The sequence below is a fragment of the Pleurodeles waltl genome, chromosome 7 (assembly GCF_031143425.1).
Source record: "Pleurodeles waltl isolate 20211129_DDA chromosome 7, aPleWal1.hap1.20221129, whole genome shotgun sequence".
NCBI classification, from domain to species: domain Eukaryota; kingdom Metazoa; phylum Chordata; class Amphibia; order Caudata; family Salamandridae; genus Pleurodeles; species Pleurodeles waltl.
In genome coordinates, this window is record NC_090446.1 from 1,028,786,768 (window position 1) to 1,028,801,255 (window position 14,488).

Consider the following 14,488-nt stretch of genomic DNA (forward strand, 5'->3'; position numbering starts at 1 on the left):
CCCTCCCCTGTATATCTTCTTTAATGAGGCAGGTTATGGTTGTAAAGATGGGGGGTGTAATATCTATTTGTAAAGTGTTTTTTTTCTGTGGGGATGTTTTTTGTCGCTGACGGTGAGCAGGTGCTGGGGACAGGTTCTTGGTATGTTTAATGAGTTATAACAACAGAAAAAGTTAGTCAGTTAAATACATAGTTGAGAATTTGGAGGGGGGAGAGGTAGGGGTAATGGAATTAAGGATCGGAACAAAGTCAGCAGGAAATCCTTGGGACAAGAAGGGGGATGCAGTGATATGAGTGGCGGGAGTGGTGTTTGGAGGTTTGATTGACAGGATTGGGAAGGGATAATGAGGGGAGGGGGGAAGGATCCTTGGATAGTTATGGTTATGTATAGTGAGGCCTGGAGAACATTAGGATGTAAGGAGTTAGAGACAGAGGTTTGTATTTATTTTAGAAACGCACCTGTCTCATTAAAGCGTCCTTCTGCACACTAATGGGAGTCTGTGGTTACTGGATGCGCTGTCCTGCCCGAAGCCAGGGCAGAAATAAGAGCAGATAGCCAAGTCTAAGTGGGGATAAACTGTACACTGTATATTTCCCCAACAATCCAGGATTTTAACCAGCCGCGGCTCGCAGCGCTTAAAAGGGGTGGATGGGTGTGGCGTGAGGTGGAGGGGGAAGGTGAGGCGGTGGGTACATTAAATTATTTGTTTTATAAATTAAAAACGTACCTGATCCGCCGACCCGTGCTGCTCTCCTTTCTGGCATCGCTGCAGACACAGGCTCCCAGCCTTCCCTGCACCAATCCTGATGTCAGAATTGGCTGGGAACGCCCAGCCAGGGCGCTCCCAGGCACACTGGGAGCCTGTGCAGGCTCTTTGCCGGGCTGGAAACAGCCTACTGTGCATGTGTGTTTGGCCGGCCCAAGACGGCTGGCCAAACACACATGCGCTCTGAGGGAAAGCCCTGAGCACTCCCTTTCAGTGCATGTCACCCCTATGGCCTGCCCCTTTCAGAAGGAAAGGATAATAAACAATTATTATTTTGTTCTGAAAGGTTTGCAGCTTCTGCTGCTGGTGGGGGGTGGCAACGCTCCTCTGCCCTCATGGAGGAGCCACCCCTGGATTTAAACCAAATATATTTAAAAAAAAACAAAAAACGTTTTGAAAACTTTTTTTAAGGTAGCAAGGCGTGTGGTCATACCGACGTTTGTAAACAATCAGTTACACTGTTGCATTCCCCGCCGTACCTCTAAACAAGAAGCTTGTAAACTAGTGCACATTAGTAACATCAACACACGCATGCGTATTCGAGCTTCTTACAGAGCAGTAGAAAAGCAAAGCTGTCACAGAAGGGGCGGAGTGGAGACGGTTTACCACGAATGCGCCAAGCCCCAACGGTGACGTTCAAGTCAGGTGATCCAAACCGACACTGTGTTGTTTCTAGCCGCTACCGTGGCAGGATCTAGTGCTCGCTGACGCAAGGAGAGGACTCGGCGGAGGGATACCTCGAGGGCATAGAAGAGCTTGGTGAAGTGACGGCGTGATATGTGGTTCCAGCTCAACTAGTACTCCTGGTAGCGAAAAGTAGAAACGGCGTATGCCCTCCAATAGCCGGGGAGGACGCATTTTCGGAGCCGATATCGTAACGAGGCGTCACCGTCAACATTAAATGCATCGTTTCTTACAGAAGAAATCTAGTTGCAGTTTTTTTTTAAAAACAAACCTCAAACAGCTCGTCTAAAGGAACAGCTAAGGATTTAAAGTCTACTAAGTGTCACTGTATTTATATAAGCATTATAATTCAAGTGTATAGCTTGATTCCGTGGAAGTAGCATGGCCACATAACCCAAAAACCCTTGAATTTTGTAAGACTAATCCTGTTTTGCTACTTTTTTCCTGGAAACATGACAACATTTTTAACACCAATCAGCTGACTGAATACTTGTTATGCAGCGAATTGGGCTGATTTTTTTGTTTTTGTTTTTTACCAGAACGCTAATTTAGTGACATTGTTTGCGTTAATTCATATATTTCACATATGTTTAAAGGATTCAGACTCTGGTTTTATTTGAATACATGTGTTTATTGCAGGACATTTTTGGGGTACTTTACCGCTCTCTACTACCTATAGCTTTGAGTTTTTTTTTCTTCAATTGGAAACCCTTGTATTTGACTGGAAGTCTTGGGCAGCGTAAACAATCTGGACTGTCGTGTTCTAAAACCAACACAAACTGACCATTGACAGTAGGTTCACTGCAGTCTGTCCTCGAGTGAGAAAGCACGGAGGCCGCGGTTGAATCCAGCTGTGCCGGCCCTGCCCCCCGGGACTGGCGATGGATCCTGGTCAAGGAGTGGAGAATTCCGAGGTCACCGGAGCCGCGGAGTTGCTCAAATGTTTTTCCTATAACCAGGACTGCACGTAAGTCACTTCTATAGAAATACAGCATTAAGGGACTGCCGCTTTTCTTTAAAGTGGCTTAATAATGTAGGTATCCGTGTTTTACCCGTGGGTCACCGGTTTGAATCCTAGTCATCCACTTAGACCGTCATCCCTCTAAAGTCCATAAAGCATGTACCACGGCATTGGGTTATCAGTGCCTGGAGTTAATTCGGCGTATAAAGTGTATTACATCGGTATGGATGTTAATATAAGCGTCACTCCTTTGACGACATGTTAGAAATTAATTTTCGGGCTGTTGTAAAATGCAATAAGGAACGGCATCATCTTATTATAAATCATATAGTTTACCAATGGTCATGAACGTATACAAATCTAGGGGAAATGGTTATTTTGTACCTAAAAGAAAGTTTAGAAGAGTCTTCTCTTTCGATGTCATAAAATCATAGGTCCGGCAAAAGTATATTTTCACCGGTGTCGAACTCGCATTTTGCACTTCAGGGAGTTAAATGTAACGTTTGTTTACTTCTCCCAGCTTCATTTTTGGACAGTTTTGTTCCACAAAAAATGTAAGGCAGGAAAAAATGTCAGTTTTCTAGTGGAATTTATCGAGCGGTGTTTTTAATCAGAAATTCCAAAATAAACATCTTCACAAAGTTATACTGGTCAAACATTGGTAACCTGTCCATGGCTAGAAAATAGGTCCTTGGTTCGTTTTGAAGCCATAATAGTACTTGGGTATATTTTTTCTGTTTTCACTTTTTCCCTATACAGCGGACTCAGTTTCCTTAAACGTTCACACGATCTTTGTTCTGTCCTAGTTTGGTTCGTTTGACAAGTTGACCCCGCTGTCCCCTTCCCTCCCACCGCCCCCAATCTCATTGACCACAACTGTCTCTTGCCTTGTGTGACCTCATCACGTGACCATCATGACTATTGATAAATTGATGCAACAGGAAGGAAATTACTAAATTCACTTTTGAGTGGCTGAAGCGTGCATGATGGCAAACAATTTTGTTTTTGATACACCTCAGTATTGTAACACCGAGAATGTTCGAAGTGAAAGGCAAACTTGAACTACAGACTACAAGGCAAGAATTACAGTATAACTATACAGCATCATATAACTATTAAAAAAAATACAAGAAGGTCCGGAGTCAACACCTATTGACCCTCTAATGACCCACCCAACTGAATTTATTTTACAAGTAGCCATTTACGTTGCGGAGTGAGTGCTCAGTTTGTGGTCTTGAGTGATATTTTATGCCCCCAAATTAATTGTTTTTTTCCCCAGATGCTTAAGGAGGCGAATGTACTTCACAAATACACACCGTCTTACACTAGCTTACCACATTAGTCTGAAAAGGACTGAACCACAGACCTTTGGTTTGTATGAGGTGGTTAAAACTTTGCTAACTATTCTTAACCCCTTCGCTGCCAGGCCTTTTCCCCCTCCTGTGCCAGGCCTTTTTTTGGCTACTTGGGGCAGTTCGCACTTAGGCGCTCATAACTCCACATAAGCTAGCCAAGCCAAATTTGTGTTCTTTTTTTCCAACATCCTAGGGATTCTAGAGGTACCCAGACTTTGTGGGTTCCCCTGAAGGAGGCCAAGAAATTAGCAAAAATACAGTGAAAATTTTGTTTTTTTCAAAAAAATGGGAAAAAGTGGCTGCAGAAGAAGGCTTGTGTTTTTTCCCCTGAAAATGGCATCAACAAAGGGTTTGCGATGCTAAAATTCCCAGCTTTCAAGAACAGGCAGACTTGAATCAGAAAACCCAATTTTTCAACACAAATTTGGCATTTTACTGGGACATACCCATTTTTACGATTTTTTTTTTTTTTGTGCTTTCAGCCTCCTTCCAGTCAGTGACAGAAATGGGCGTGAAACCAATGCTGGATCCCAGAAACCTAAACATTTCTGAAAAGTAGACAAAATCCTGAATTTAGCAAGGGGTAATTTGTGTAGATCCTACAAGGGTTTCCTACAGAAAATAACAACTGAAAAAGAAAAATATTGAAATTGAGGTGAAAAAAACATAAATTTTTCTCTACATTTTACTCTGTAACTTTTTCCTGCAATGTCAGATTTTTTTAAAGCAATATACCGTTACGTCTGCTGGACTCTTCTGTTTGCGGGATATATAGGGCTTGTAGGTTCATCAAGAACCCTATGTACCCAGAGCCAATAAATGAGCTGCACCCTGCAGTGCGTTTTCATCCTATACCGGGTATACAGCAATTCATTTGTTGAAATATAAAGAGTGAAAAATAGCTATCAAGAAAAACGTTGTATTTCCAAAATGGGCACAAGATAAGGTGTTGAGGAGAAGTGGTTATTTACACATCTCTGAATTCCGGGGTGACCATACTAGCATGTGAATTACAGGACATTTCTCAAATAGACGTCTTTTTTACACACTTTCTTATATTTGGAAGGAAAACATTTAGAGAAAGACAAGGGGAAATAACACTTGTTTTGCTATTCTATGTTCCCCCAAGTCTCCCAATAAAAATGATACCTCACTTGTGTGGGTAGGCCTAGCGCCCGCGACGGGACATGTCCCAAAACACAACGTGGACAAATCACATTTTTTGACAGAAAACAGAGGTGTTTTTTGCAAAGTGCCTACCTGTAGATTTTGGCCTCTAGCTCAACCGGCACCTAGGGAAACCTACGCATTTTTGAAAACTAGAGACCTAGGGGAACCCAAGATGGGGTGACTTGTGGGGCTCTGATCAGGTTCTGTTACCCAGAATCCTTTGCAAACCTCAGAATTTGGCTAAACAAACACATTTTCCTCACATTTCGGTGACAAAAAGTTCTGGAATCTGAGAGGAGCCACAAATTTCCTTCCACCCAGCGTTCCCCCAAGTCTCCCGATAAAAATGATACCTCACTTGTGTGGGTAGGCCTAGCGGCCACGAAAGGAAATCGCCCAAAACACAACGTGGACACATCACATTTTTTCACAGAAAACATTGCCTCCCTGTGGATTTTGGCCTCTAGCTCAGCCGGCACCTGTGGAAACCTAGCAAAGCAGCGCATTTCTGAAAACTAGAAACCTAGGGGAATCCAAGATGGGGTGACTTGTGGGGCTCTGACCAGGTTCTGTTACCCAGAATCCTATGCAAACCTCAAAATTTGGCCCAAAAAACACTTTTTCCTCTCATTTCGGTGACAAAAAGTTCTGGAATCTGAGAGGAGCCACACATTTCCTTCTACCCAGCGTTCCCCCAAGTCTCCCGATAAAAATGGTACCTCACTTGTGTGGGTAGGCCTAGCGCCCACGAAAGGAAATGGCCTAAAACACAACGTGGACACATCACATTTTTTCACAGAAAACAGAGGTGTTTTTTGCAAAGTGCCTACCTGTGGATTTTGTCCTCTAGCTCAGCCGGCCCCAGGGGGGCAGAAATGGCCTAAAATAAATTCCCCCCCCCCACCCCCTCCCCGGGAGCGACCCTTGCCTACGGGGTAGCTCCCCTTGCGTGACATTGGCGCAAAAAAAAAAATCCCGGTGCCTAGTGGTTTCTGCCCCCTTGGGGGCAGATTGACCTAAAATCGGCCGATCTGCCCCCAAGGGGAGCAGAAATGGTCTAAATACAATTTGCCCCTCAGGGGAGCGACCCTTACCTAATGGGTCGCTCCCCATCTCTTTAAAAAATAAAATAAAAAAATTCCCCTCACCCCCCCCCCCCCCCACCCTTGCCTACGGGGTCGCTCCCCCTGCGTAACATTGGTGAAAAAAAAAGAAATCCCAGGTGCCTAGTGGTTTCTGCCCCCCTTGGGGCAGAAATGGCCTAAAAAAATTTGCCCCCCAGGGGAACAACCCTTTGCCTAAGGGGTCGCTCCCCTTGTGTGAAATTCACGTAAAAAAAATACTCCCTGGTGTGTAGTGGTTTCTGCCCCCCTTGGGGGCAGATTGGCCTCATAAAAATAGGCCAATCTGCCTCCAAGCGGGGCAGAAATGGCCTAAATATAATTTGCCCCCTAGGGGAGCGACCCTTGCCTAAGGGGTCGCTCCCCACCTCCAAAAAAACAGAACAACACAAAAAGGGAAAAAAAAAAATATCACTGGTGCCTAGAGGTTTCTGCCCCCGGGGGGGCAGAAAAGGCCTTCCAAAAAAATGCCCCCCCCCCTGGGAGCGACCCTTGCCGAAGGGGTCGCTCCCTTATGCCACTTTCAAAAATAAAAAAGAAAGTCCCTGGTGTCTAGTGGGCGTTTCAAAAGCCGGATTGCTTTGCAATCCGGCTTTTGAAATGCAGAGAGAGACTTCAAAGGGAAGGAAATAACTTTCCTTCCCTTTGAAGCCTCTCTCGGCCTCCCCCACGTGATCGGAAGAGAAATGCTTTGCATTTCTCTTCCGATCGCAGAGGAGGCCCTGTGACAAATCAGCGTGCGATCGTGCGCTGACGTCACAAGGGGGGTGGGGGGCGTCGGGGTGGAAGGGGAAGGGCTTCCCCTTCCGTCCCTCCCTTGGGGGAGGGGGGTGGGGAGCACAGGGGGAAGCGCTAGCGCTCCCCCCAGTTCCCGGGTGCAGGACGAGATCACCTCGTCCAAGGCACCCTAGGGGTTAATGAATATTATCTTGTATGTGAAGAGCGTATTTTTGAAACCAGCTGGTGAAATAGCTCAGCTGGTCCAGAAATAGCTGTTAAGATATGAAGCCTGCTGGTTGCAGTATTTGACCGTAAGTGGGGCGCACTCAGCATTTCGTCCTTCCAACGAGTCTGCAGGTGCATGCGTCTCGCCTGAGAGACTCTGTTGTGTTCGTAAAGGGCTTGGATCCCGCCCGTCCCTCACCGTTTGTTGGTTTGCATGGCACTCTTCTTTACAGCCTAATAATTCGTCCAGGCTCACCTGGTATCATTTCAGTTTCTCTCTTGTGGAGCAGGGACCAAGCACTAATTGATGCAACTTAATTAGTGCTCGTCCGCTGCTTCTGATGTGATCTAGCTACTATTTGCCCTATTTAACTTCCAAGTGCCCAGCAGGCACAACATTTCCAAGTTTTATTTTTAAAGCTAACGCATTCCAAATACTTGCATTATATCTTGTTCTTTTAGTAAGAAAAAGTATCATTAACAGTGCCTGCGCATCAGCACATCTGAGGCAACCGGCGGCATATAAAATAAGTTACTGTGGCACTTCCAGTTTTGATTTTACATTATTATAAATACAAGCAGTCGCCCAACCGTTCAACGTGAATACGGAGCCAGTTAGTTGCACACTTATGACACCGGACAACCCGAGAGCACTACACCCGTTAGTGAGGTCATTCATAATATTAGCATTGATATTTTAATTGTTGACGATGGTCCCGAGGCTGCAGCTCCAGCAGGGAAGCCAGGACAGCTGCACGGCCGGAAGCTTGACGGAAGCTGATACAGAGCGTTGCCCTGACATGCCTGACTCTGGAATGTTGTGCCGAGATGCCCCTGGCCTGGAGCCGCAGAGGAGCGAGTTCGAGCTGCACTACGTACCATCTGAGGGGGCTGGCACAACATTCACTGGCATGAACCCGGCAGAGGAGAAGGCGGCCCTGGTGTGAGGTGTCCAGCTCTTGTGGGCAGCTGGCGAGGGAGGAAATGACGTTGCATTCACCACCACTGATTACCCCTGAAGGTGTTGCACAGGGATTGATGGAGAATGGGGGAGTCAAACATCACACGGCTGACAATCCATTCAGCAGAGGGCACGTTTGTAAGAAAATACAGAGGCTCATTCAAATATGCAGGGAAATCGATGTGCAAAGTTGGTGATCTCAGTAGGGGGTCAGTGAGTGGAGTTCCAACTCCTGTCTGCTGATCAAATGTGCCGGAATAAGGAAACAATTTACGGCCATATTTTCCTTTTTCCGGCACATCCAACTAACATTTAATTAAGTGCATTACTCTGCCGCTCCCAACCTGAATCTATCCAATGGAAAGACATGGTCTAGGAGCGTGGACATGGAGCATAAATTACATCTGGAAATAAAAACAGACTGTCGATTTGACAAGCTCGCGTAAAATATGTTGGCTAGCTGACACCGGCATTGAAAGACATTTCCAGGGTTACAGGTGGACCCAGTCCATGGTTGGACTACAGGAGCGGATTGCACTGTATATGTGATTCACGCAAGCTGCATCGAATTGCAACATGCGCTCCTGAAGATTCTCTAATATGGCATCTTTTTTTGCAGTCCTGCCGCAAATAAAATACAACCGCCTGTGTTGCTCTCTTGTGTTTCCCTAATCAGGGAATATTTGTAAAAGGAAAAATCGTGCTCACCAGCCAATCTATACATAGATCAGTAGTTTTCAAACTTGTCAATGCGGGGGGAGGGGGGTGAAATCATAGGGCCCCTCTCCGATTTATTCATAAGTATTCTATTAAGATGGTTATGTTTAAATAAGTCTAGACTTATTTAAACGTTGCAGTTAAGTTCTGTTACCTTTCTACAAATGTAATAAACATGTTTCTGCTTAAAACAAAGCACTATTATCTGCATTATATTTCTTTTGACCAGAGCCCGGCACCTCCCCCCGGGATCACTAGAGGCCCCCTTAGGGGGGCGGCGTTCCCCAGTTTGAAGACCCCTGGCATAGATGGAGTTAACCTTGTCAGATCATCTGGTCTCCGAGAACAGCTCCCTGGTATAGTCTCCTTTAATGAGGAATGCACTTGTAATGCATGTAGGTAACCGCACACTACAGAAAGTGCCCTGTCTGCACGTGGGGGGCTCTAGGGCTTGCTGGGACAACATAGAAAGTGTCCACAAGAGAGCCCTTCAAAAAGGTGGTGGGCAAAGGTGCGATCACATCAGTATACGTATGTTGTCAAAAAATTGTGAACAATCAAGTACCTTTCTCTCGAGATAGTCAATTTTTAGGTCGAGCGTAGCAGCGTGCATGCGCTGCTTTTCCAACGTGTCGGTATGTATCTGGGCTTTTAACAATGCCCACCCCATCGCTACCACTCGTTCGTGGGCTTGCCCTTCAAAAATCCTTTGACATTGGTAAATGGCTTACGTTTGTCCCTCCTTGGGTAGGTTTTGTTACCGCTTTGACCATCGCTCCTGTTACATGGCTAATTGCACTTTTGCCGATATTTTTGACTGCAAACAAACTTCTTTTTCTTTTTGTGTGTCTCTTCACGCTGGTGCTCATGGCGGCCGTGGTGCTGTGAATCGGCTCGCTTAGGTGAAACTGTTTTACTGTTAATTTTCAAATAATGTGGCAAGAAAAGTCCGGTTGGGAGCTTACAACGCGAATAGCTCTAACTCGAGAAAATGCGAGACCTGTTGCATTGCAAATGCCTGTTTAGGTTTGCTAGCAAAGCGGTTGCACTGCGCTTGTGAAATCTATTGTATTAAATACATCTCTAAAAGGGGCTCACGTCCTGCCTCCTCTTGCTTTCATTGGGTGCTGTGCTTACCACTTACTTTTTCCTCCATTTCTTTTGGCTGGCACACTATTTTCTTGCATTTACCAGTGCTTTTTTTAAAGGGTGCTTTTCTTATAAATTTCCCAGCGCCGAAGTACTGCTTTCATGCGCTTTGTGGGACCTTCTTTAGTTCGAACCTAGTCTACGCTTATGCTGTCTCTAAGATCTGCAAGTAGTGCTTGTTAACTACTTTCAAACTAATGTTTTGCCTCTGCAGTGCTGGGCGATTACCGGAGGGCTCAGCTGCTGCTTAGACCCAGTGTGCCTGGCTCAGTTTCACGCTCTGGTCGAGCATGCAGTCCACTGTTCCCCGGGTCACAGGCAGGGACCTCCGTGCAGGCTCCTGTGTTCTTTGTGCACTTTCTGGTACCCCTCAGGCCAAAGCAGGCATCCACATTCATGTGCCAGTGTCGCGGAGGTGTGATCTTCAGCCAGCGGCAGTGACTGAGCTCAGTGATCTGATCTCCGCTTGGACACTTCCTGGTCAGAGCAACAGTGTCGCGGAGCAGTGACATTCAGCCGGCAGCAGCTGCTGTGTCCTGATTTTGTTTCCTAAATCTTCTCAACGTGTGGCATGCATGCACAGCATCGAAGGAAGTGCCGGTATTATGTAAAATTTTAGTTTCAAGGCAGTGGGAGAAACCTTTCTATTAAACTGCAGCAATTTTTTTTATTCCCCCCCCCCCCCAGCCCCCCCTCCAAGAAAGAAGTGCTCATCCTTGCAAAGCTCACTTAGTACGTATGATAAATATCATCCTTGGTGTTTGCTTCCAGGTCCTAGATAGAGAGTGTGGTAGTGTGCTTGTGATTAATTAAAGGCTTTTTTTACATGTTTTGTAGAGTCCTATTACCGTAGTGTTTCTGGTTGCTGGTGACCCCCTTCTGTGTGTTCCATTCTCCACTGTTGGCTGCTCCCAAACGTGCACCGCAGCATCTGCATACTCCTGCGTAAGGCAATGAAGCATTTGCTGCAGTTTATGAAGCTGGTCGGACAGGTTAAGGTAAAGCAGCAGCATGGACAAGGGCCTGTGGTGTCTTTTTCTATATCCGACCAACAAGCTTTAGGTCAACAAACAGATATCAACTTTGTGTAAAGCAGACCAGAAGTCTGAGGTGACTCAGCACACGGTGGTAGTATTTGTATATATATTTTTTTGTTTTGATTCCGGTTATGTTTTTAAGCAATCTGAACTGCACTGGTATTTATTTTGTTTTTATCTCGCTTTTATCGCACTTTACAAAAATTGATTGATTGATTGATTGATTGATAGTTCTCCAGTCTGATAGAATGGGCAAGTTTCCAGGAGGCTTTACTCGAATAGCCTAGCCAGAGTCGACTCGAAAAGCATGTGCCGAACCATGAAAATATCACATTAATCATGCAACAAATATCATGATAGAATATAGTGATATATTTTCAAAACATTTCTTTAATACGCAGAAGCATTTCACCTTAGTACATCAAATTACTTTTTTTTAGGTTTTGCCTGCACAGCACTTGCGCTGTGCTTGTTAGTTTTCAGCTGTCGCCTTTTATGGCTTTTTAGACTTCATTTAGTCTTTTATACTGGTGCAGTAATAATTGTTATTTTTGAGGATTCAGAGCCCTCCACGTTAAGACATAATTGCAATTTCAGCAGTATTACCATAGGGTTATCATGAAATTCCTAATGAAGCCTTGATAATTGTTGGTAACCATCAATGCTGGAAAGTACAGGCATCCTGCTGTTTTTTATTCAGGTATCTCCTTGGTTGGCCCATCTGGAGCCTAACACCTAAATGCCAATGGAATTGAAAGTAAATGGACACAAAAGCGCTATATTGCCTTTATTAAAAAACAAGACGTAACACTGAAACAGACTTTTATTAACTTAGATTACACAACTATTCACCAAGTTACAACAAAAACAAAATATTATTAATCACATAGGCGAAACTTAATGCATTTACCAATTCTTGCAAAAGTCATTTCATATTGGACAGCTGCCTCGTAATGGTTAGTCTAAGTGCAAGGAGAACATGTAAGAAATTGTACAAGCTGCGAGTGAGGAGCTTATTAATCATGATCTAGACGAGCATGCACTTGCATAGTAGAAATTATACGGTAAGGGCTACTTTAAGTCACACAGACACATCAGTGGAAAGTGAATAGATAATTCAGCAGCCTCCGTAAAACAGGCCACCTGGAATGCCTGCTTTGATGCACTGTGGAAATATGCTGGCACGACTGGAGCAAGGAGTAAAAGTAATGTGGCGGCAGTAAAGGAAGACAAGGAAGTGCGCCAAGAGGAACTGTAGACAAATATGAACGATTTAAATTGCAAGTGTAAGTAGTGGGCGGCAGTGCTCTGAGGTGCTGCGAAGACACTGAGAACAGGAGTTTGAGGGAGAACATTCTGTACAAAGGACATACGGAAACAGGCCCGGTCCTATTCCTATTTGTGATCAGACTGAGCCAAAACACATTCAAAGGCGAAAAAGACCATCACCTCTTTCTTACCCAAAATTAAGCTAGAACTCACAACTGAGCACCAGACCTAGAGATCTTCTAAAATAACTTCACACTCTATGTATAGAAAAAGAATATTCTCCAGGCCTCTCAAGACTGTCATGATGTATCTCTCACTCCTTGGACAACCCATACAAATTTGTGGCAGTATTTCTTTCCCACCATGCAGAGGAAAAGGGTATACACATGGCCACTGGAATTATGCCATTCTGTACCCACTGCGTTTTCCACATAGTTATGGATTTGCCTCACTCGTCACATATTCCACCATCGGTTGCATTATTAAAGAGTTATTAAACATTTCAACCAAAAAAATTGTTGTCCTGAAGGAGAGTTGTTTGACCTGCTGCTGATTAAGGATAAGTAGGCCGAAGCCAGAGCTTAAATGTAGTCCTTTGGCTGATTAGGGCAAGCGCACTAGAAGCCTGGCCATGTAAAGAGTGATAACATTACCCACGAGTTCAAGCTTTTTAAGAGCCTAGATTTGGTGCAGAAGGAAACTTTAAATGCAACGTTTACACAAAGCTTTGTAAACTAGGAATGGTAAATGAACATTGGAATGTCTGAGAAGTGTACAGAGGACCTCTAAATAATGTTCTGAGTACTCTTGGGTCATTGACCATCCATATTTTCAGTCTGGCTATAATTGTCATTTGCTTTACAGGTAAAGGACAAATGAAACTGACCAGTATAAATGGCCTTTGATTGGTTGTACAGCTACTTGCGGCGCTTGCAGCTAAATGCTGACAAAAATTGGACATTAACAAATTACCCCTTATTGTGCTGACTCCAGGCACCATTGGAAGACCTGTTGTGATAAGGGAAATGTTTATAGAGGATGAAAGGGGTAAGGCATGCTAGGACTGAGTCCAGGGTGTTGCTGCCATTGGAAAGGAAAGATGAGAATGGGAGTTTGAAAACAGTTTTAAACTGCACTACATTAGCTACCAAGGCAATGTCTAAATTCCAAGGTTTGAACAAAAAAATAACTCATTTACCAAAACAAATGAACCAAACAAAAATACTTTTAAGAGGAGACTCTTCAACCCACCCTCCCACCCCCCACGCAGCACCCTCAGCACTTTTATAATTTTATAAAGCAAAGTAATGCTGGTGGGTATTTTATTAGCCAATTATTTTATTTGAATTTGGGAAAAAGAATCACCTAGCAAGCTAAGTGGACATAGTGTGATCAGGGAATGGCAATACGGCCCAACCCATCGTCATATTGATGTACTCCACACAAACACCAGGTGGCCTTCTTTAAAGACCTCTTTCCCAGAATTCAAGTTTGAAGTCTCTTGCCTGGAGATTTTAATCTGTAAAGCATGTGTGTGTTGGGCAAGTTGTGAGAGTCTTATACCACACATGGGAAGGGTTCCCGCTGAGTTTAAGAGTAAACTAGACCAAATGGATTTGGTAGCTGCTGGAAAGTGTTCACCCTTGAGGTAAAGTCTATATCGTACATGCTACCACACTTACTACATATTGTAAATGAACAAATGGGTCTTTCGCGTGAAAGGGTAGCTATTTGTAATATCACTTTCACTTACCATTCTAAAGTGACGATCACACTCGAAGTGGCGCTTGGAGATTTTCACCAACCAGAGGAAGTAGCAGTGGCTAAAATGTGAAAGACGTATCTATAACCGTTTGAAATGGGATGTCAATAAAGCTACAGGCCACGTCATGTAATTTCAGTCCCAGCTAGACTAAATAGAATGAATACATTGGAATATGAGAGGCTGAGAAGGGACCTTTCTGGGGACAAGTTCTGGCAAGGTGACCCTCTGGATATAGCTCTTTGTAGCTCTGCAGAGGCCTCCAAAGAAGCCATTATTTCTGAGGAGAAAATAGTTCTAGGTACATGAAACAAAGTGAGGAATGAAAGGCAAACACAGGAACGCAGTATGTCAGCCACTATGAGTGATATTTTGACAGTGAGCTGTCGCTTCCTGCTCGCTGGTGCGGTTTTGGCCAGCACGCATGATGGAGGAAAGGTGGTAGCACCTGGGCTGGAGGTTGTGATTTCAGTTCCCCAGCTCTGAGAATCTTACCTGTGCTATCTGGCGGTCACCGAACTGCTGAGAGGTGGGGGTCGGCAGAGTGTGCCCAGAGAGAAGGCGCTTTCCCAAGTGTGGGACACAAGACTG

At 44.6% G+C, this 14,488-nt stretch overlaps 1 protein-coding gene across 2 annotated transcripts in view; it reads left to right on the forward strand.

The window, feature by feature from the left end:
- The first annotated feature begins 1,397 nt into the window (after nt 1-1,397).
- Nucleotides 1,398-14,488, forward strand: part of WIPI1 (WD repeat domain, phosphoinositide interacting 1) — a 188,648-nt gene continuing 175,557 nt past the window's right edge. Inside the window, exon 1 of one of the 2 annotated variants that reach the window (XM_069199848.1) lies at nt 1,398-2,417. In XM_069199848.1, coding sequence (XP_069055949.1) covers nt 2,332-2,417 — 86 coding nt within the window. In that variant the 5' untranslated portion in view covers nt 1,398-2,331. The remainder of the gene's footprint in view (nt 2,418-14,488) is intronic. The other variant, XM_069199849.1, reaches the window with a different exon arrangement.